This window comes from Hemiscyllium ocellatum, chromosome 37 (assembly GCF_020745735.1).
Source record: "Hemiscyllium ocellatum isolate sHemOce1 chromosome 37, sHemOce1.pat.X.cur, whole genome shotgun sequence".
Taxonomy (NCBI): domain Eukaryota; kingdom Metazoa; phylum Chordata; class Chondrichthyes; order Orectolobiformes; family Hemiscylliidae; genus Hemiscyllium; species Hemiscyllium ocellatum.
In genome coordinates, this window is record NC_083437.1 from 37481105 (window position 1) to 37505231 (window position 24127).

The following is a 24127-nucleotide window of genomic DNA, read 5'->3' on the forward strand; positions in this document are numbered from 1 at the left end:
CACCTTCTAAACTCTTGATACCTGCGTAGTTGTGGTCCTGTCAGATTTGTTTAAGTGTGCGAGAGTAGTGATTAAACCTCTACAGTGAGGCACTTTTAAATTGTGTCTGCAGACAAAAAAAACCATTGTACCATGTATTGTAAACACAGACCAACAACCCATTATCTTTGGTTTAGTACCTGACAAATGCATAGACACTAGCATTACATTAGCTCCTTGTCAAAATGAGTGCTTTTGACACCTATCCAGACTACTTTATCCAACTTTTGTCATTTATTTAGGGAGGGACTATTCACATTGGAACCACCACTGAGATGAGAATTTGAGGGTAGATTGGATCTATACTCAGTGGAGTTTAGAAGAATGAGCTGATTTCATTAAAATGTAATGTACTGAGGAGACTTGAAAGGGCAGGCACTTAGAGGATGTTTCCCCTTGTAGCAGAATTAAACCGGGGCACATTTTCAAATTAGAGGGTCATCCATTTGAGAAAAAGGTGAGGGGGAAATCTCTTTAAAGCAACTTTGGAATGCTCTTCCACAGAAAGCGGTAAAGATTGGGTCATTTATTCTGACTTTAAAATAAAATCAATGTATAATGCTGAGTGGGACAAAGTGCTGGAGAAACTCAGAAGGTCTGGAAGGTCAGAGGAGAAAGATACAGTCAATATTTTGACCAAAAAAAAATCACACTGGACTTAAAACTTTGACAGTTTCTCTTTTTGCAGATGATACCATTCCTGCTGAGTTTATCCATCATTCTCTGAGCTCCAGCAGTACGTCCCCTGTATTAGACACATACGTCTTCTAGAAGATCAAAGATTCCGGGAGGTGGACAGGAAAGCGGACTTGAAACCACATTTAAACCAGAGGTGATCTTAGTAAATAGCACAACAAACTGAGTCATAGAGATGTACGGCATAGAAACAGACCCTTTGGCCCAACTCGTCCATGCCTACCAGATTCCCAACCTAGTCTAGTCCCATTTGCCAGCAACCAGCCCATATCCCTCTAAACTCTTCTTATTCATATACCCATCCAGATGCCTTTTAAATGTTGTAATTACACCAGCCTCCATCACTTCCTCTGGCAGCTCACCCTCTGTGTGAAAATGTTGCCCTCAGGTCCTTTTCAAATCTTTCCCCTTTCACTCTAAATCTATACCCTCTAGTTTTGGACTCCCCCATCCTGGAGAAAATACCGTGTCTATTTATCCTATCCATGCCCCTCATGATTTTATAAATCTCTATAAAGGTCACCCATCAGCCTCCAACACTGAAGGGAAAACAGCCCCAGCCTGTTCAGCCTCTCCCTGTAGCTCAAATCCTCCAACCCTGGCAACATCCTTGTAAATCTTTTCTGAACACTTGCAATTTTAACAACATCCTTCCTATAGCAGGGAAACCAGATCTGAACTATGTATTTTAAAAGTAGCTTGAAGAGATGGATGTCTCATGCCTGATCTTACATTCAGCTGATACTGAGGACCTCTTGGCTCAAAAGGCAGTAGATGGAGAGAGAATTGAACCCTTATACACCTGAGATCAGCAGATTATTTCCTTAGGTATCAAAGAATGCAGTTCAAAGCCTGTTAAAAATAAATTTGAGGTACATTTCAATTATAGATCTAGAATAGGATCAGTTCCAGGGGTTAAATGGCACCCTCTTGTTCCTATATTGTGTTTTAGGGACATTAGAGAGATTTAGACTCAGTTCAGATTGGAGCCGTACACCCACCAGCTCCCATCCATCTGAAAGGAATGGACCATTGTTAAAAGAAATTATGGGAGAACTGGATGATAAAACATTTCATAAAAAAATTTTGCAACTGTGAAATAAATATTGCAACTAATAAAATTCTCTAACCAAGTTAACTTTGTTAATGAGCTACAGTCTGTCCTTTGATTGATTACTTAAATATCAAAAGCACAGGATTAAGTCTTCAATAAAGCCTCAGTATTCCACAAGATTACATTTTGATTATTCTATTGGATGGAGTTGATTTGAACTTCTTTATTGTCTGAATTTTGCAGTTATTTAAAAGTGTTAGGGTATAATTTCCTTCTAAATTTACAGTATAATAAGAACACACTGTTGCTATCACTAGTTTAACCAAAGACTGTAAGACAGCCCCATCAGTCACTATGTCCCCGGAGATGTAACTGGCAGGATGAAAGTTGACGTGAGAATTAAACAATGTTATAATGAGAAAAATACAATGATTGATAAAGGAACTTTGAGCAAAAATATTTGAGCACCTTGAATTAGTTACATCAGTTTCACCAGTGTAAAAGTCACGCTTGTGATCTTTACACCCAGCACACCTGATCATAAAATCTCTACAGAACGTTTGATCTACATGAGAGTCTGGGAAAGCATATCAAATGGCAAATAGCAGCTGTCCTTTTGAGAGTTAGCACACTGAAAGGTAACTGTGATATATCCCCATGTCCCCACAGCAGTAGAAAGTGAACTGGATGGGACTTGGTCATTTCTCCCGCAGTAATTACTGTTGGGCATGCGTGTACATAAGGTGACAAGTTATTCTGAATATTTACGCATCGTACAAGTTAGGAAATAGAGCCACAACAGGCAGGATTGGGACTGACGGGAAGGAATTAACTTTGCAAAGAATTGCACATGTGAAATGGGCATCTGGAGTGGACTGGAATCATATAAGGAACACCTGCAATGGTAGGGCTTTGTGTCCTAACTGGAGGAAAAAGTGAGGTCTGCAGATGCTGGAGATCAGAGCTGAAAATGTGTTGCTGGAAAAGCGCAGCAGGTCAGGCAGCATCCAAGGAACAGGAAATTCGACGTTTTGGGCATAAGCCCTTCATCAGGTGAAGGGCTGATGAAGGGCTTATGCCCGAAAGGTCGAATTTCCTGTTCCTTGGATGCTGCCTGACCTGCTGTGCTTTTCCAGCAACACATTCTCAGCTTTGTGTCCTAACTGACTAAATGGGCCAAATCGCCTCCTTCATTCCTATTGGCCCAGTGATGGAGTAAGGATGGAGGGCAGGGTTATCGGAGCTGCTCAATGTGAAGGATTGTACGACAACAAGAAACAACAAAAAACACACAAGGAATGGGCTGTCTAACCAAACAAGGAGGTGAAGATATGGATCTTGTTGTCACAGGGCTGACTGAAGCAGGTCATATGCGTGGGTTTAAAGTGAAGCTAGATGGGCTTTTGAGGGAAGTGGGAATGGCTGGTCACATTGATAAATTCAGATTGAGAGGAATGGGAGAAGGATCTGGACAAGCTGGCCTGTTTCAGAGATGTACAAGGATATAATCCAATCTGAGGTAAGTGCCTGAACAAACTTGTCTATCAGGTACTTACTGACAGCTAACTAGATGAAACCATGCAGCCCTGGCCTCTTAAAGGCTTTAGTTTAATTGGTTGCATCTTTAGCTGACCCCTGGGACAACAGGACTGATGTGTGAAGACAGAGTGGAGTAGTCAGGGCTACATTCATTGGTGTTTAGAAAAATGAAGGGGAAATCCCATAGAAACCTGTAAAGTTCTAACAGGTGTAAAACTTGGGGAATGCAGAAAGGGTGTTCCTGATGACTGGGGAGTCCAGGAGCAAGGGTCACAGTCTTTAGATTAATCTACAAGGTTATTCTTAAGATATAGGCAAAAGTGAGGACTGCAGGTGCTGGAGATTACAGTTGAGAGTGTGGTGCTTTTCCAGCACCACATTCTCGACTTTAGTCAAAAGATGTGTAGGTTAGATGGAATGGCCGGGGTAAATTGTCCCATAGTGACCAGGGATGTGTAGGTTAGATGGAATGGCCGTGGTAAATTGTCCCTTAGTGACCAGGGATGTGTAGGTTAGATGGAATGGCCGTGGTAAATTGTCCCTTAGTGACCAGGGATGTGTAGGTTAGGTGAATTGGCCATGGTAAATTGTCCCACAGTGACCAGGGATGTGCAGGTTAGGTGGATTGACCATAGTAAATTGTCCCCTTAGTGACCAGGGATGTGCAGGTTAGGTGGATTGACCTTGGTAAATGCAGGGTTACAGAAGTAGGCTAGAGAGCTCAGTGTCTGGGTGGGACTGAGAGGGTCGGTGTGGACTTTATGGGCTGAACTACCTGCTTCCACAGTGTAGGGATTCTGTGATTTAGGACTGAGATGAGGAGAAATTTCTTCACCTGGAGAGTGGAGAGCCTGGGGCTCTATCATACTATCCAGAAAGCAATTGAGGCCAAAACATTGAATGTGTTCAAGAAGGAAATGGATATGGTTCTTTAGTCTAAAGGGATCAAAGAGTGTAGAGAGAAAGCAGGAAAAGGATATGGAGTTGGATGATCAGCCATGATCCTAGTGAATGGTAGAGCAGGCTCCAAGGGGTGAATGGCCCTACTTCCTAGGTTGACGATCATTGCATCACGTAAGCCAATGGAATGTGCGACGTACACTATGTGCTCGACTAGCTTGGCCAAGAGTCATTACCTGCGCTCGTATTTTTAGGGCTGGTCCCAACTTCAGGCCCATGGTGTTCAGTAAGTGCTCCTCTGTTAACAAAGGCAACGTCTCTCCATCAATCGCTTGCTCTCTGAAGACCTACACATTAAACACAAGCAATGATATTATTAAGCAGGAGAGGGTTCAGAAGAGATTTACCAGGATGTTGCCGGGTATGGAAGGTTTGAGTTATAAAGGAAGGCTGGGACTTTTTTCACTGGAGCAGTGGGAGTTGAAAGGTGACCTTACAAAAGTTCATAAAATAAGGGGGAGGCACGGTGGCTCAGTGGTTCGCACCCTCTCGCGGCACCAGGGACTCGGGTTTGAATCCAGCCTCAGGCAACTGTCTGCATGGAGTTTGCACATTCTCCCCGTGTCTGCGTGGGTTTCCTCCGGATGCTCCGGTTTCCTCCCACATTCCAAAGATGTGCAGGTCAGGTGAATTGGCCGTGCTAAACTGCTCTTAATATTAGGTGCATTAGTAGGGGAATGGGTCATGGGTGGGTTACGCTTCAGAGGGTCGGTGTGGACTTACTGGGCCGAAGGGTCTGTTTCCACACTGTAGGGAATCTAATCTAATCTAATCAAATAAGCAAATATAGGTAGAGTTAATGGTAGTTGTCTTTTCCCTCAGATGGGGAATTTCAAGATTTGGGAGTGCATTTTTTAAGTGAGAGGAGGGAGATTTAAAAAAGACATGAGAGGCTAATTCTTTTACACAGAGGATTGTTTGTGTGTGGAATGAACTTCCAGAGGAAGTGGTGGATATGGATACAATTACTACATTGAAAAGACATTTGGATAAGTGCATGGATAGGAAAGGTTTGGAGGGATATGGACCAGGGGCAGGCAGATGGGACTAGTCTAGTTTGGGATTATGGTCGGCATGGACTGGTTGGACCGAAAGTTCTGTTTCCATGCTGTACGGCTCTCTGGTCAGTGCTCACTGAAGCACTGCTCAGGTAAAAGTTCTCCACCCACATTTCACAGAATCGTTGCAGCAAAATCATTGGAGGCCATTCATCCCACCGTACCTTTACCAGTTCATTTAGATTTGCTCGGTTGCTATTTTAGAATCGCAAGAAGTAAAAGGGAATCAGTAAAGAGCTGTGCATCAGCTACTTAACTTCTTAATGAAACTGTCAAAAAAAACATAATAAATGGCCACGTAAATGTCTACCTGCTATCATTAAGCTAGGACAAATGTTCGGCACAACATCGTGGGCCGAAGGGCCTGTTCTGTGCTGTATTGTTCTATGTTCTATGGGGTTTAGGGTCAGGGTTGGTTGATTCAGCTCAATGTTACCAATCCTTTGTCCTGAAATTTTCTAACTGGCCTGTTCAATGATACCATCTGGAGCAAGTGGGACTTGAATCCAGGTATCCTGGCTTAGAGATATGGTCACTGCCACTACACCACAAGAACCCTTCAAATAAATCTAGTTGGATCAAATCAAAGCTTTACTAGAACAGCATTTACACCTCTCTTCTGGCTGGTTTCAGTGCTCAGCCTATTACATTTCGACAAGAGAGCTGTACTCCCTGGTTCATAATAAATTCATAAAACTGGGCACATGTAGAGTTACTTCAATCAACCTTTTTTTTCTTTATTCATTCACGGGATGAGGGCGTCACCAGCTAGGGAGCATTTATTGCTCATCCCTAATTGCCCAGAGGGCCGTTAAAGAGTCAACCACGTTGCTATAGGTCTGGAGTCACACGTAGGCCAGACCAGGTAAGGACAGCAATAACATAGGTGGGATTCCCCTCAGAATTCCTACAGGCTGGAAGCAGGCCATTCAGCCACTGAGTCCACATCAGCCCTTTGAAGGACATCCCACCCAGACCTACTCTATTTCTATAAGCCTGTATTTCCCACTGTACACTACAGATAATTTAATTTGGCCACTTCACCTAACTTGCACGTCTTTGGATTGTGGGAGGAAACCCATGCAGACACGGAGAACATGCAATCTCCACACAGACAGTCACCTGAGGGTGGAATCGAACCCTGGTCCCTGTTGCTGTGAGGCAGCAGTGCTAACCGTGCTGCCCCTTTTTAATTTGGATTTTTAACCTGAAGTCTCTAGCCCAGAGGTACAAACACTGCTACTGTGCCACAAGACCCTATTGGGCACAGTATTTTATAAAGTAGTAATGTTACTCGCCTCATAATTCAGAGGTTGGACCTATAATGAGATGAGTTCAAATCATTCATTGGCAATTTGTAATTTCACATTCCATTTTAAACAAAGCTAAAACGTGGGTGGCATAGTGGCTCAGTGGTTAGCACTGCTGCCTCACAGCACCAGAGACCCGGGTTTGATTCCCGCCATGGGTGACTGTCTGTGTGGAGGTTGCATATTCTCCCCATGTCTGTGTCGGTTTCCTCCCACAATCTAAAGATGTGCAGGTTAGGTGAATTGGCCATGTTAAATTGTCCTTAGTATTAAGCGATTAGTCAGCTGCAAATACAAAGTAGGGGAATGGATCTGGGTGGGCTACTCTTCAGAGGGTTGGTGTGGACTTGATGGGCTGAAGGCCTGTTTCCACACTGTAGGGAATCATATCATAAAGGGTAGGGAAGAGGGACTGATTATGTTGAGCACATGTCTGTGTGAAGCTGGAGGAGTGGTGCTTATTTAATGTTTTACCTGAGAAATGGTACCTGGTGGCTAACACAAGTTCACAGGGAATGCTCCCAGGTGTCTGAGACTGAATTGCAATGTCAACCAAGATAGAGAACAGCTTTACCTCTCCACTTCCCTAATAGACAATCAAAGGTACACACCTGTTCCTATCCTCCATTCACACTGATTCAGGCTAAATTCATACTGTGATGCTGTTGAGGTGCAATGGGTTAAAACTGATTTTAAATGGCAATGTTATTCAAAGAGAAGGCTGTGACAGCTTTTAAAGATCAAATCACTTACTTGTGTGTATTCCGCACAGCCAGAGAGACCATTAATGAAGTTACAGACATCGTCAACAGTCCATTTGCTAATATCCTCCACTGTAGCACTATCCTCTCCATCCAGTAAGAAGCTTCCAATGCTGCCTGTTTATGGAGGACAGAATATGGATTGTCATTTATAATGCTGCTGGCTGTTAGCAACATGTGAGATTTTATATCCACCCAAACACAGAGCTTCCAGGATTCTATATCATCCAGCCAAGGTCAGTTCTTCCACTCAATCACTTACAGGAAATCAAACATTAGACAAGTGCACTTCGGCATCTTGTGCTTCACAAGATTAATGCCACTGTATTAACAAAACCTGGAAGAGCTTTGAACAAGTTTGGGGGGGGGGGTCCAGCATACACAGGAAGTTTTACTTGCGTGGTTGCAGGGATTTGAGAACTTCAGCTGTGAACTTGAGGAGTGAATCTGGCCTCTTTTGCAGGAAAGTGGACTGAAGGGAAATTTGATAGAGGGATATGGTTAGCCAAAACCCTTAACTAATAGTTCAGATTTACAGACTCAAGATTTTGCGCAAGAGATATTGGTTGCCAGGCTGTGGGAGTTTTTAGTCAAGATTAGAGTGGTGCTGGAAAAGCACAGCAGGTCAGGCAGCATCCGAGGAGCAGGAAAATCGACATTTCGGGCAAAAACCCTTCATCAAGAATAAAAGGCTTTTGCCCGAAATATCGATTTCCCTGCTCCTCGGATGCGGCCTGACCTGCTGCGCTTTTCCAGCACCACTCTAATCTTGACTCTGATCTCCAACATCTGCAGTTCTCACTTTCGCCTGTGGGAGTTTTTACTGCAATGAATAACAGTGATCAGAGACTCATCCCCAGTGAAGGTGGTGAAAGAGGAACTGACCAGTGATTTCAAAAGAGGATTATTAACCTGCATGTGCAGCAAGGAAATGGAACTGAGTGATGCCTCTACAGAGCTCTAGCATTGACTCAACGGGTTAATTGGAATTCTTCTGTGCGCTGTGGGCGGCACGGTGGCACAGTGGTTAGCACTGCTGCCTCACAGCGCCTGAAGACCCGGGTTCAATTCCCGACTCAGGCGACTGACTGTGTGGAGTTTGCACGTTCTCCCCGTGTCTGCGTGGGTTTCCTCCGGGTGCTCCGGTTTCCTCCCACAGTCCAAAGATGTGCGGGTCAGGTGAATTGGCCATGCTAAATTGCCCGTAGTGTTAGGTAAGGGGTAATGTAGGGGTATGGGTGGGTTTCGCTTCGGCGGGTCGGTGTGGACTTGTTGGGCCGAAGGGCCTGTTTCCACACTGTAAGTCTAATCTAATCTAAATAATGACTCCTCATGCATTAATAACCAAACTGGAAGCTAAAGCCCTGGCAACTGCCCAAACAGCTCAGTATTCGGCAAGTATTCATATAAAAAGTCACTTGATTGTACAGAGACTAGAATCTTGCTGAAACGAGAAACATGAGTTCAAAGCTTTTCATTTTTCATTGTTCAGGACCATCACAAGAATGCCAAATCCGAAAACAATCACAACTATTTATCCTAAAGAGGGAAAAGGTTCTGATTGGTTGACACATTGACACTAGCTGTGGCATTGTCATGTGTCTGTGGCCTGGCAATACCCCGGGATCCTGAAACAGGCTCCATTTGAGGATGTGCACCAAATGCTGCAAACATTTGCTGACAGAATGGAACAGTAGATTCATTCAGTTCTTTGTTAAAGACAGCACACATTCAGCAATCAACAATAAAAACAAAAACCCAAGAGAGAATGTCTACTCTGAGATCTGATTCTGCAATTTAGCTAACACTTGATGAACAATCCCAAGCGTGCTAATAGCTAGACTGTGGCTCGTTTCCACTTTATAAAAGTGACACATTGTTCTTTATGTGGGGAACTTTTCCAGGGAAAAAAAAGTTTAGTCATGGGCTTGCAGAGTGGTGCTCCCTAAAATATTCACCCATTCTGTGACCTCCATCCTGTCCCCTATCAATCTGCAGCTGCAAATGTGTTGCTGGTCAAAGCACAGCAGGTCAGGCAGCATCTCAGGAATAGAGAATTCGACGTTTCGAGCATAAGCCCTTCATCAGGAAGGGCTTATGCTCGAAACGTCGAATTCTCTATTCCTGAGATGCTGCCTGACCTGCTGTGCTTTGACCAGCAACACATTTGCAGCTGTGATCTCCAGCATCTGCAGACCTCATTTTTTACTATCAATCTGCAGCCAACAATCTGAGATTTCTCCCAGGATGCACTGCTCCCCCGCTAGCACCACATGCAATGGATTGCCTTTGGCCACTGATTGGTTGGCAGTTCTCAGACAGCAACGCTTCTGCTCCAGGGTCTCAGATCTCAAGGAAGACCCGACACTGGCCTAAAATGGCAGGTCTCTCCCAAAGAAGACAGCATAGGACTCTCACTAGCTCTTCAACCAGTATTAAATACACACTTCATGTCCCCACCCTGTGTTTGCTCTCTAACGCTCCCCTTTTTACCTTTTCATGGCCTCTCCTTTTGGGGTGCATTCTACATGCACCACAGATGATGAACGTTGTCAGGGAAATGATGGCCTAGTGCTTTGGTACTAGCTAATTAACCCAGAGGTACCCGGGTAATGTTCTGGGCACCTGGTTTCAAATCCCACTATGACAGGTAGTGGAAGGTGAATCCACTAAATGAGTCCCAATTAAGAATTTTATGATGACCGTGTTGATTGTGGGGGAGGAAACAATCTGGTTCACCCATGGCCTTTATGGAGGATTGCTGCATGCTTACTTGGTTTGTTCTACACGTGACTCCAGATTCACAGCAAATGTGGTCGACTCCTAACTGCCCTGTGGGCAATTCCATACTGTTCTAGCCAACGATGCCCACATCCCATGAATGAATAAAGTTGGCCAAGCGTTTGACCAGGCAGGAGCTCAGAACTGTGCTCAGTCCTCTCGTCTTGGGAGACAGCCAGTGGTCACCCACAGTTCTCAGGTGCTGGGTACACTGCTGTGAGCTTTTGGGACCAATTAGGACCCCCCACTCAACATGCGACCTAAATAAATAGGAGCAAAATTAGGCTATTCAGCCCACAACTGTACCACCGCTCAATCATGTTTCTCAACCCCATTCTCCTGCCTTCTGCCCGTAATCCTTGATCCCCTCACTAATCAAAGACCCATCCATCTTGGTCTTTAATATAACTCTCTGAACGGAGATCAGCCAATTGAGGGCAAACTCCTTTCTCTTGCTCTGCTTTGCCTCAGGACATCTCCAACTGGAATCAGCAGACAAGAGAAATCTGTTCTATGTTCCATATTTTTTTTAAAACATCAGTTTCAGTCTGGACTAAGCAGCAATCACAGCCAACTACATGGATACCTCGGGAGCTCTTCACTTGCTGGGGCATAATATTGAGAGATTGTGAGCTATCTGTAACCTGCACTCCTCTCCAGCTACATTATTTTCCACTGCCACCAGCCCACGTTATGTTCAGGAGTGCATAACACAAAAGGCACAGCATCCACTTAGCTGCTTTTGAACAAAAGGTCAAGTTGTGTTTTGTTCTTTTAACATACAAATGGTTACTGCCGTCACTATGAGGGGAACTGGCCTATGGGAGATAATGAGGAGAACAAAGCACAGGAGGCAGGTCAAACATGCATCACCATTCGAACCAATTGCTTGCTGACACTCCCTCATTAAGGGCTCCATCCACTGAATTATAATCATTTAGCTTCCTAAAAGTGCTCATGAAATCCATCATCCCCGGAGCCGCCAATGATAGAGCAAAGGAAATCAGTGTACCAGGAGGCCAGAATTGGAGCTAGGCAGCCTGTTTGTGGGGCTCGAAGCAATTCGAAGTTTTTCTTGGGAGGGGGAGGGCCAGATCAAGAGGAGATTGGAAAACAAGGATGAACATTCGGCCCATCTTGTCCAGCTGACCCAATGACACCCAGATGCCCCTTCTAATCCCATCTCCCTGCACACCGCCCACAGCTCACAGCATTTAAGCTGCAGATCCAGAAACCTTTTAAAAATAATTTAGGGTCTCTGTCTCCACCACCAACTCAGGCAGTGAATTCTAGACACTGGCTACGTACTGCGTAAAAACGTTGTTCCTCAATGTCCCCTCCAGTTCTTCTGCCACTTAGCTTGAAGTTATGACCTCTGGATTTTAAACTCCCTGCCAAGGGAAACAGGTTCCTCCTGTCTACTCCACCTCTACCCCTCACTATTCTGTACACCTCAACCTCTCCTTCACAACACTGAACTGTCAAGCCCTGAGGCAGCAGAAACATGACTGAGGAACACAGCAGCTCAGGCAGATGGCTTTACAAAAAATGGATGTGTGGAGTAAAGGGAATTGTTGCTTAGCCTTGTTGTAGTTACTGAGCATGTGCAAAAGACCTTGGTCACAGCGAGCTGAGATCACATGGAAATGGAGCCTGGATCTGCAAGGGGGCCATAGCCATCGCTTCCATTCCTTTCTTCAGCTGCTCTCTGAGATTTAACCAGATCCTGGGTCTGTGAGGGTGCAAGGAAGATGTCCTCTCTTACTATCCTCTACGATAGTCACCTTCGTGAAGCCTGTTGCTGTTCACTCAGTTGTGTGTGGATACAAAGTACACTGTGTCCAAGGTACTCAAGGTGGAAGACTCATGGTCTGAAGCTCAGTGCCCTGTCAGATAGAAGCTAGAGCTTTTGAAGGAGTTGGTTAAATCTCAGACAGCAGCCAGAGAGAGGAATGGAAGCAATGGTTATGGAACTCAGTAAGAGGCAAAGACAATGGCTTTCACTCTTGCCAATATCTAATCGGGGACAGGATTTTTGATCATTCAACTCACAATGCCAAACAAGAGTGAAAAACTGGACGCAGTAGAGTGGTCACTATTTTCCAATGCTGCTAGTGTACATGAGGAGCCAGGTGATGTACTCATGGAATAATGTGCCAAGGGACAATGTGGAGATGAAAGATGTCAGGAAGGGTAAAGAATAGATCCTCGGGGTCTCCAGATGTTTAATATTCAGCTGTTATAAATAAGCACCGAACAGATTCTTCCTTCAAGATGGTAAGAAAATTTAAAGACCAATCATTGACTCTGAACTGGGCTCGCCATTTAATTACACTGGGTACAAGAACAGGTCAGAGTCTGGGAATACTGTGGTGAGTAACTGACCTCCTGACCCCCCCAAAGCCTGCCCACCACCAAAAAGGCACAAGCCAGGAGGGGGATAGAACACTCGCCCCATTTGCCTGGACAGGTGCAGCTCCAACAACACTCAAGATGCATGACACAATTCCTGCCGAAGCAGCCGCCTGATTGGTACCTCATCCACAAAAACCCATTCTCTCTACCGATGCTCAGTCGCAGCAGTGTGAAATTCACCAAGGCTCCTTAGACAACACCATCCAAACCCATGACCAGTTCCATCTAGGACAAAGGCAGCAGAAACATGCAGCACCCCCTGCAAGTTCACCTCCAAGTGACTCACCATCCTGACTTAGAAATATATTGCCACTGTCACTGGGTCAAAGTCCTGGAACTGCTTCCTAAAGGGCACTGTGGGTCTACCTACAGTCTACTGCAGTGGTTCAAGAAAGCAGCTCACTCCCACCTTCTCTATGGCTATTCTATAGTTGCTGGTCCAGCCAACCAAGACATAACATGAGGCCAATGCAAGGTGGGCCCCACTCTTCTCAAATTACAATGGAGTACACCCCAAGCAGAATACAGATACTGCCAATATTCACCAAATATGTAACTGGATGCCTCAGCACCCAGTAAGGTAAGTGCACACGTGTGGGGTGGGGGAGGGGGAAGCTTTTTTGAGTAGTTATATTGGTACAACAGCCAGATTTCTTGCTTTGATGGTCATGCAGTGGCTGGAGTGTGCAATGTGCTGGTCTCAACTGCAACAGGACAGTGCTGCATTGTGATTCCCCCCACAGTCCAATAACTGGTCAACAAAAAAGGGTCACTGAGCAAAGTCCAGGAATATTCCCAGTAGCTGTGGAAATAGCATTTCCAGAGCAATTCTCCACATTTATGATCGAGGAGGGAATATACAAGCATGCAAGGTCAGAGCAGGAGGCCATTCACTCCTTCAAGCGTGCTCTGTCATTCCATAGAACAAAGAACGAAGAACATTTACAGCCCAGGAACAGGCCCTTCCGCCCTCCAAGCCTGAGCCGATCCAAATCCACTGCCTCAACCTGTGACCCTTCTGTATCCCTCTGCTCCCCACCTACTCATGCATCTGTCCAGATGCATCTTAAATGAATTTACCAATGCTTGCCTCTACCACCTCTGCTGGCAATGTGCTCCAGGCAAAAGTGAGGACTGCAGATGCTGGAGATCAGATCTGAAAAAGCGCAGCGGGTCAGGCAGCATCCGAGGAGCAGGAGAATCAACGTTTCGGGCATGATCCTTTCTTCAGGAATCCTGAAGAAGGCACAAGCCTTCCTGAATCCTGAAGAAGGGCTCATGCCCGAAACGTCGATTCTCCTGCTCCTTGGATGCTGCCTAACCTGCTGCACTTTTCCAGCAATGTGTTCCAGACACCTACCACCCTGTGTGTGAAGTAATTGCCACGTGTGTATGGTCCCATAAGATCACAGCTGACCGGTTGATGTTTTGAATCTCACGCTGGCATCTAACTCTGATAACCTTGCACTCCTTTGCCACACAAGATTTTTTAAAAACTCATTCACGGGATGTGGGTGTTACTATCCAGGTCATCACTTATTGCCCATGAGCCAACTATGTTGCTGTGGGTCTGGAGTCACATGTAGGCCAGACCAGGTTTGGGTGGCAGTTTAGTTCCTTTAAAAGGACATTAGTTTACCCAGCCTCCAGAACACTACCGGAATCTTTGAATTAACAGCAAAATAATACCACTAGGTCATCGCCTCCCCAACAATTTTCCAACCCCGTGTTAAAAATTTGTACCAGCCCCAGCCTCTACCTTCCAGGGCAGAGTGTTGTAAAGTCACAGAATCCTCTGAGGGAAACCAAATCCACTCAGCTCAGGCCTGAATGGACAGTCCCTGATCCTTAACAGGGTACCTTTCTCACTGTGGACTGCTTCACATGAGGAAAAATCCTTCCCACACACATCTTCAACAAACCAACCGTGTGAGGAGAGGGGTGACGCAAAAAAAAGGGGGAAGGTGAAATCAGAGAAGACAAGTTTGCGAAGAGTTGCTGCCAACGACAAATGAGAAGGTGACTCCTCACCCCCTCAGTCTGCTCCCGAGTCTCAGCTCTTCCTTGTATTTGTGCACAGTTGCCTGCACAATGATTTCTGCTGCAGTGGCAGAGGCTCTCCTGTGGTTTACTGAGCGGAGGAAGTCAAAATGAAATCAATTCCTCTAGGTCGAATCCCCGCACATACGAAACTAGTTAGCTGTCTGCTGCCAGCGTGTGTGTGATCCACAGGGATCTCACGAGGTCACCCTTGGCTTCAAAATAAAAAGAACTGGCCACTTCCTCACTCAATGCTGTTGCCTGTTTCCTTCCGGCTCGCTCTTAGCAGCAAAGCGACCGAGTGAGACATTTTGTGGTTTGGACTGATTCGATGTCCTGATTTTGGAATGGAGAAAGGCACTCTGTTCTAGGCTTTTTCTTTTAAGAAAAGAACACAGCGAAATGCAAACTGCTGTTTAACTCTGTGGCAGATCGATGAGGCCAGTTTAAACACTCTGGTCTCTGTCCTTTCATTTACCAGGAGGCCTTTTTAAATAAATTGCTTCCCCATTGACAAGCAGTTCCTTCAAACAGGGCACCTGCGAATTGGAAAGCGAGATGTGCATTTATGTCCTTGATCAGGCATTTGATGCAACGTATAATCGGCCTTTGGCAGGCAGACAAACCCTTATTGCAGAAAGGACACATTGTAGGGTTTCTCAATTACTGTGGGAGGGACAGACAATGTGTTAAAGCACAGTGAGGCAGCAGAGTGGTGCAGGGAAGGCCTGGGCTTTAGGAACGGCAATGAACATTCATATGAAATACTCCCTGCTGTTCCACTGGCCCAGTGCCAATACACAATGTGGCACCAAGACACACACTCCAGGACATTCTGGGTCTGTACTGAGGTAGTTGATCTCTTCCAAGGCTGAATAATTAAACTCAGTACCTCAGAGCCAAGAGACCAAAATTAGCCAGGTGTGCCAGCACTGATCACTGTCAAGAGATAGTTCAAAATGCACGCCTATGTGAGAGTGACAGAGTGTGCACATAAGAGTGAGTGCTTGTGAGAGTGTGTGTGTACGTGTGAGAGTGTGTGTGTACATGTGTGAGTGCGCGTGCACGTCTGCTAGTTGGTGCAAGAGCAAGAGAGCATGTGCATGTGTGCGAGAGAACGTGTGCACATGCAAGTGTGCGTGCGTGTTGTGCATGCATGAAAGAGAGAAGGAGAGCGAGAGAGTGAAAGAATAACTTTCAGAATGTTGTTAGATGATAGCCACTTGGGAAAATGCACAACAAATCAACGTCTCTAGGAGTGGGGCAGCGTGGAGGGAAAAAATAAGGTGTTACACAGAACCAAGTCACCTGGAAGGGTGTGATAGCAATTACACTATCAAAATCAATTTATTCCCCTCTGAGACATGCATTATCCTGCCTTGGAATTATATCGCACACCTTCACTGACGCTGGGTCATAATCCTGTCGCCCTCTCCCTGACCACACTGTGGATGTACAGTGGACACCAGGTGGAATGATAACCCAGCCAGCCTCACTCACAGCACATAAACAAATGAAAATAACATAGGAACAGAAGTAGGCCATTCAGCCCCCAAGCCTGTTCTATCATTCAAATGAGACCAAGGCTGATCTGTGGCCGAACTTCCTGTACCTGCATTTGATCCATATCCCTCATACCTTTGAGAACAAAAATTTATCCATCTCAGATTTAAAGAGACAGTAAAGAGTTAACTCGGATTCAGAAACAACTCAAGTCTCTGCCGTTTACTCCAAGGCTGAGGAGGATGTAGAAAAGGCAAAGCAGATTACGGTAAATCTTCTGACACTGCTTTTATTTTTTTCTAACGTGTCCTGCTGCATGACCTGGGGGTGGTGGAAAAAGTTCTTCAGCTTGAGGCAGTGAATCATATCCCCTCCTGGGACCACAGCACCATTCCTTCTCAATGACCTTAGCACAGCTCCCACAAAGCTCTGCACTCACAAACTTGCGTCCAGACCTGCCGTGCTGCTGGTCTGTTTGAGCAAATTAGAAGTGGATTCTGAAGGCATAGGGACAAGAGCATGTTTCCATCAGCTTTCCTCGACTAAGACGAGAAACCTGACAAGATCTGCTCTCATTCTTTCAACGCCTCTTCGCTGCGTCTCTCTTTTCCAAAGCATTGTCACAGGCCTCATTAAAAATGTCACTGGGATTATTTTTCTAAGCCATTCAGGAGTCAGTGGGCTAACTCATGCCAACAAACCATTGTCCCCGCTGTAAAGGTTTACGAAAGAAAATTCTACTCAGCAAAAAGACCATATAATTAAAACCGGTTAGTTCAGCAAGGTTTTCATAAGGGAAATTCTGCAGCTTAACGTTGAGCAATATTGGACTCACTTTTGAATGCACTGCACTTGGGATTTCTTAAGTGTCAGGATGAGGGATTGAAATAAAATGGGTTGGTTTCCGGCAAGTGTGTCGGCCAATTAATGTCTGACACCCACTTGGTGATTTGTTTTTCCCCTCTGCGGTGTTGTACAGAGGTACCTAATGCATGCATCATTCAGAAAGCAGTTACCAGAGCCCACCGCTAAATGAGAGAATCATTGATTATTTTTTGAAACAATAGACCATAGGCAGCTGTGTGGCATTGTATCAATCTATTTTTCCTTGACTCAGAAGCATTATTGTGCACAGTGGTAGCGTCCCGGTTTCTGAGCCAGGTGGCCTGGGTTCAAGTCCCAAGAAGGTGTATGACTACAGCTTTGAATAGGTTAGAAAACATTTATCCTTGACTCAGTGAACAGGTCCTTCCCATTTCAATGTTGCTTTGAGGACTCCTGTGAGACAGAAGTATTGTCCCTACCTCTGATGCAGGAGACCCAAGTTCAGGCCTGACCTACTCCAGATGTGTGTCACAAGATTTGAGAACAGGTTCATTAAAATTATCCATCCTGACTCAATCTGAGAGGGATGTGTTAATTGGATGCTTATTTTCCACGGAGCTTCAGAAGTTCAGGGGCACGAGTAAACCTTTTAGAGGTTTATAAAATCACAAGGGGCTGGAAAGGGTGAATAGCCAAGGACTTTTCTCCAAGGTCGGAGGAGTCCAAAGCTAGAAGGCATAGGTTGAAGGTGAGAGGGGTAAGATTAAAAGAGACCTAAGGGGAAACTTTTTCACACAGAGGGTGGTGTGTGTCTGGAATGAGCTGCCACAGGAAGTAGTGGAGGCTGGTACAATTACATCATTTAAAAGGCATCTGGATGGGTTTATGAATAGGAAGGGTTTAGAGGGATATGAGCCAAATGCTGGTAAATGGGACTAGATTAATGTAGGATTTGTGGTTGGCATGGATGAGTTGGAAGGACCGAAGTGTCTGTTTCCATGATATAAATCTCTGTGACCCTAAGTGTCACCTGTTAGCATGTTTAAAGCCAGCTCTTGTTTCAGGGAACTGCCTGTCCCACTGGTAAGGTGTAATCTCTGGCTGTTCGGACGGGATCTCTGAAGGACAATCTTAAAATTGAAACATCCCTGAAATGCCAGTGGGGTTGGATGGTGAGAGACCCATGTCTCTATCAAGCCTGTCACATACTGATGATACCGACCACACACCAAGCTCCCCCTTAACCAGGTACGAGTTACACAGACTGGGTTCACTGGCGGGTCTGCACAACGTTGGCTGATTGGAAGTTGGGTAGTGCACGGCCATCAGTTACCCGAGACCAGAATAGAGGGAGGCCATTCAGCCTGCTGTTCCTTTCGTGGCCTCTCCTACAGCTGCTGAGACATCACATTCTGCTCTAAACCCCACCACCTTACCTGCTCCATTTGAAACACTCTGTAAAACCCATCTCCAGACAACTCCATAATAATGGCTCCTTTTACTCCACCCATCTTCTGCTTATCCTCTCCCCTTGATGTGCTAATTATCCTCAATGACTCTGAGGATAAGGGAGAAGATATCTCAGTTTGAGTAGCTCATTACCCAGCCGTGTGCATTGTATGAACCCGGATACATTGAGAATGGCTCGCAGTGTCAAGCGACTGGGCTAACAAAGACCCTGTGTATAATGGAGCCAGACACCCAGGAACTGGAAGGTTCAGTGCACCTGTGGAGAGAGTTAGGGTCTGACGCACAGCAGGGAAGGGAGGATTCTGTAACAGAAACTAAAACCACCTCCCTTTCTGGCTGGTTATGCATCCGGTCAGTGAGTCCCACCCAGAATGGTGAGAAGCCAGCCAAAAGTGAGTTTACATTTCAAACATTGGACTGATTCACCAAGCAACTGCGTTGATTTACATCTGGAAGCAGCAATCCGGCTTTCCCTGAATGGAACAGGGTTGGATTAAGTATTGACATTTTGCGAACACTGCTACTCCTTATTTTCACCTGTCACTTTCCTTTTACCAGCAAGGAGAAATATGATTGCATACAAAACCTGTCACACCAGAAACCGCTTTTTTGTTATAAATTTCATTATAAGACGGTGTTTAGAACCATTTACCAGGTCTCAGAGAGTATTTACAAGTATTGAGTTTCCTTTTCTAACCCCAATCATGCCTGGCATTTATTTCTACAGATCAATAGCCACATGGAAAGTTAACATTTTATTTAACCTAACCTCCCCCACACATTAGTCACCCTTCGCTCTCTTCAGGACACTGACAAGCTGAGATTGCACAGATATGGACTACTTGCTGACAGCCCATCTTCATCACTCCCCCACCCCCTGAAGCTAAACAGTGTACAGACATGGGTTCAGCTGTCACAGTTGAGATGGCAGTGTGCTGGCATTATCAACGGACTACTAATGCTTTGGGCACATGGGTTCAATCCCACCATAGCACCAAGTAGAGCTTAAATTTCAGTAATAAACCTGGAATGAAAACCATTTTGGATTTTCGCACAAAAGATCTGGTTCACTGGGTTTCTTTATACGGGGAGACCTACAGTCAGTTTGGCCTTCATGGGACTCCAGACCCACAACAATGTAACCAATTCTCTGCTATGGCTGAACAGAGAAACCAATCGGAGGGTAATTAGGGATTGGCAACAAATGCTGGCCTTGCCATCAACACCCACATCCAATGAATGGGTACAGAAAGCACTCAACTGCATCTCCCCAACACATGTTTCAACCACATCACTGTCTCTGTTCTTCTGATACCAATTCCCAAATGAGCTACAATTTCCTCCAAAGCCACTATCTTCAAAATACATCAAAAAAGACTGTCACTGGTCACTGACTCACAAACTGAAGCACACTGTTCACAATGTCAGTGTTCCATTCAAATGGGAGTTGAATGTCCAATGCCCGTAGGCTCGTCACCATGTCGTCTCTCTGCTTCCACCTCATTAACGCCCATGGCTCGGTTCTCTGCTGCTGCAAATCCCAGCCGCTGCCTTTGTCACCTTCAGATTCAACAGCCTCCAACACCCACGTCCTCTATGGCCTCGTCAGAAGTCACACACGACACCAGGTTATAGTCAACAGGTTTATTTGAAAGCACAAGCTTTTGGAGGACTGTTCCTTCGTCAGGTGGTTGGTGGGAGCAGTGCTCCAAAAGCTTGTGCTTTCAAATAAATCTGTTGGACTATAACCTGATGTTGTGTGATTTTTAACTTTGTCCACCAGCCTCTAACACCGCCATCTCCAAATCAGGTTAATTTGAAATCACAAGCTCTTGGAGAGCTGCTCTTTCATCAGGTGACCAACTTGGCATTGTGTGATTTCTGACTTTTGTCCACCCCAGTTTAACACCAGCACCTCAATGCCTGAAACTGAATAGGGCAGTAGGGGCCATTCAGCCCGCAAAGCTTGTTCTGCTGCTCAACAAAATCATGGCTGATCAGACTGCTGCCTCAACTCCGCATTCTCACCTAATCCCAACACCTGTAGATTCTACATACTGCTGCCTTAAAAAAATAATAAAATACCAAGTTACAGCCCAACAGGTTTATTTGGAAGCACTAGCTAGTCCAACACCGGCTCCTCCACATCTTAAATAATACTGACCTCTCTCCAGGGTAGAGAATTCCACTGAGTCTCAACCCTCAGGGAAGGAAAAACTCCTCATCTCCCTTTTAAATGGTAGTCCCCTGATATTTAAACTGTGTCCCCTAGTTTTAGTTCCTCTCATCCTTTCAACATCCTTCCAACTTATGTTTAAACGTCTCCAGGTTTTGCCCTTCTCTCATTTATGTTAACCTCCATCAGCACTACAAGCCCTCTGTGATCTCTCCGAACCTGACGCTCCATCTGTATCGATTCACCTTTCCTGTTGTCCTACTTCCTGTGGCCTTGCCTTCAGTTGCCAAGGCTCCACACTCTGAAATCCTTGGCCCTGAACCCTTCTAGCTTTCTGTCACTCTCGCCCCATCTAAGACCCCCGGCAAATCCCATCTCTGACTAAGCTTCAGACTATCCACAATAGTCGCACCTTTGACTCCGTCCAGATTCTGTTTCTGCCTCTTTGAAGCAACATGAGAGAAAATCGTAAAGACAATAGGTGCAGGAGTAGGCCATTCAGCCCTTCGAGCCAGCACCACCATTCAATATGATCATGGCTGATCATTCCTAATTAGTATCCTCTTCCTGCCTTATCTCCATAACCCTTGATTCCACTATCTTTGAGAGCTCTATCCTATCCAACTCTTTCTTAAATGAATCCAGAGAGTGGGCCTCCACTGCCCTCTGGGGCAGAGCATTCCACACAGCCACCACTCTCTGGGTGAAGAAGTTTCTCCTCATCTCTGTCCTAAATGGTCTACCTGGTATTTTTAAGCTGTGTCCTCTGATTCGGCAGTCACCCATCAGCTGAAACATGTTTCCTGCCTCCATAGTGTCCAATCCTTTCATAATCTTATATGTCTCAATCTTATATGTATACATTTCAGCTGCTGCAGAAGTCCAGGTTTCTGAGGAAGACCTGCTCAGCACAGTTTGGAACAGGAAGGCTGTCTGAGGAAGGGTCACTCCACCTGAAATGTTGACTGATTTCTCTCCACAAGTGCTGCGAGGCCTGCTGAGTTTTTTTTCCCCAGCAGTTTCTGGTTTTGTTACAGTTCAGAACAGGTTTGTTTTACAGACAGAGTTTCTCGACTGGGAAAACACTACTATCATAGGGCAAGCCAGACAGAGAACAGCCAGGGAATTCCTAGAGGCATGGCATTCATCCACAAACTCCATCAACAAACACATCGACCTGGACCCAATATACCAACCACTACAGCGGACAGCTGAAACTGACACCCGGAAGCGGCAAGGACAGACCACTATAAATACCGGAAGAAACATCAAAGAAGCGCTTCGCAGGAGGCTCCAGAGCACTGATGATGTCTCCTAGCCAGGGGACGAAACATTTGCAACAAAAACTTCCAGCTCGGCGAACAGAACCACAACGAGCACCCAAGCTACAAATCTTCGCACAAACCTTGAAGAGTTTCTCTCTTTTTCTGAAAAAGGAGGTCTCCAGGAATACTGACCCACAGGCACCGGCCCCAACTCCTCTGGGAGCCCCCACTCTCTACAATCCTTGCCCGAGAGAAAGTCCATTATAATCAGTGTCAGCAGGTAAATCAGCTGCACAGCAGAATGCATTACTGTCCTCACCAGACTCACCACTGGTACCTCTCTGTAGTAGCCCAAGACTCTAAACTTTGCTCAATTTTTATCCTCCCCTATCACTGTCCCTGGGGCACAGTTGCATTAGGGTACAAAAATGAGCCATTTGATCCATCAAGAACATGCTGGCTCTTCAGACAATAATCCAGTCAGTCCCATTCCCCTGCTCAATTCCCACGGCCTCTGAAAGTTTATTTTCCCCCAAGTGTCCATTCATTTTTCTTTAGAAATCACCGACCATCGCTTCCACCACTCTCACATGCCAGCTTATTATGCCTTCCTGTATAAAGAAAGTTCTTCCTCATCTCACGTATCTCTTGCCCAAAACCCAAGTCTATGTTCCCTTGTCGCTGCAGAGGGCTGTGAAGGTCACGTCACTGACTGTATTTGAGACAGAGATAGATAGGTTAGTGATTAGTGAGGGACCGAAGGGTTGCAGGGAGAAGGCTGGAGAATGCATTTGAGAAACATAGCAGCCCCCACGATCGAATGACTGAACAGATTTGATGGGCTGAATGGCCTAATCCTGCTCCTGTATCTTATTATCGTCCTATGGTCACCAAGTCCAGTTTCTCCATCAAGATCTTGAAGAAAAAATCCCTTGAACTTTTCTGCTAAATCACTCTCCTCTACCCTCCAAAAGATCACTCCAAACGTGTAACCAGAATTGGACAATGTGTCGGTTATAGCCTGGCCAGAGTTTCAACAACACTTCCCTGTCTCTGCACTCTGTCCTTCGATTCTTGAAACCTATAGACAACTTGATCATCAAACTGGCTGAGATCAGCTAACTTGGGATACAGCTTCCGTCCAGCTACTGGCTCTGACTCAAGTACCACGCTGACAAAAGCATTTACCCACAGGCTGACTTTTTTTTAATTGATTCCAAATTTATAATGTTGAGATTGATGTTTGGAGAAAGCATAAACCACACAGGAAGATAATAGACATATAAACACAAGTGCCTTCTGGGATATAATCCGTTGCTCCCATATTGAAATAGTGATAAATCATCAACATCGGTTATGACTCACACCACTGTGTTCTGAATACATCCATACATCACACCAGTTACTCTCACATCAGCCATTTCATTTCACAACACGTTGCTGGAAAATTAACCATTAAAGGCATGGATGCTTCCCTCATTGCTGACTCTCTCCCACTCCATGCTGGTCAGTCCTATAACACAGATCCATGCAAGGAAATTCAGTTCTCCCAGCAATAAAATTCCTATATTTACACACCTCAATCAAAGCTCCAAATTTTCATCTTGAATAATCAACCCAGGAGTCCAACACAGAAATTGGGCACTCTTTGTGAAAAGATCAATCTCCTATTATCAGTTTTACAATTTACCTTTCATTCAAAGACATTGGGCCTATAGTTTTCCCTAGTCTTGTTCCAGGCTTATATTGATTTGTTGTATATTACCAGAAAGTAATGGAGTATCAACCAGCCAGACCAAGAGTGCAGATTTCCTTCCCTCAATGACAGATGGACTTTTACAGCAACTTTATTTTAAAATTCATTCATGGTATGAGGGCAGCACTGGCTAGGTCAACATTTATTCCCCATCCCGAATTGCCCAGAGGGCAGTCAAGGGTCAACTACGTTGCTGTGGATCCGGATTCACATGTAGGCCCGACCAGATAAGGATGGCAGTTTCCATCACACAGACAGCAGACTGGGTCCTCTGATGAGGATTCCACTGCTGCCTATTCTAATGAGGGAGGAGAAGGAAACATAGAGCAGGCAGCGTTAAAGGAGCTTGAGACCAAAGCCCTATTAAACTCCACAATGAGGATTGAGGCTTGACAGATCAGATGATGTGCTGAGCCATCAAGAGTCTCACAGCCATGAAGCAGCTCTGGACGATAAACAATACTTTTGCATCACTTTCA

At 45.3% G+C, this 24127-nt stretch overlaps 1 protein-coding gene across 8 annotated transcripts in view; it reads right to left on the bottom strand.

Annotated features, from left to right (window-relative positions):
* The window catches only part of samd11 (sterile alpha motif domain containing 11), a 321180-nt gene that overhangs the window by 2653 nt on the left and 294400 nt on the right, over positions 1 to 24127 (bottom strand). For all 8 annotated transcript variants that reach the window (XM_060852148.1, XM_060852146.1, XM_060852147.1 and 5 more), the window contains 2 exons: positions 7410 to 7534; positions 4465 to 4575 (listed from right to left, as the gene is read on the bottom strand). In XM_060852148.1, coding sequence (XP_060708131.1) covers positions 4465 to 4575; positions 7410 to 7534 — 236 coding nt within the window. The remainder of the gene's footprint in view (positions 1 to 4464; positions 4576 to 7409; positions 7535 to 24127) is intronic.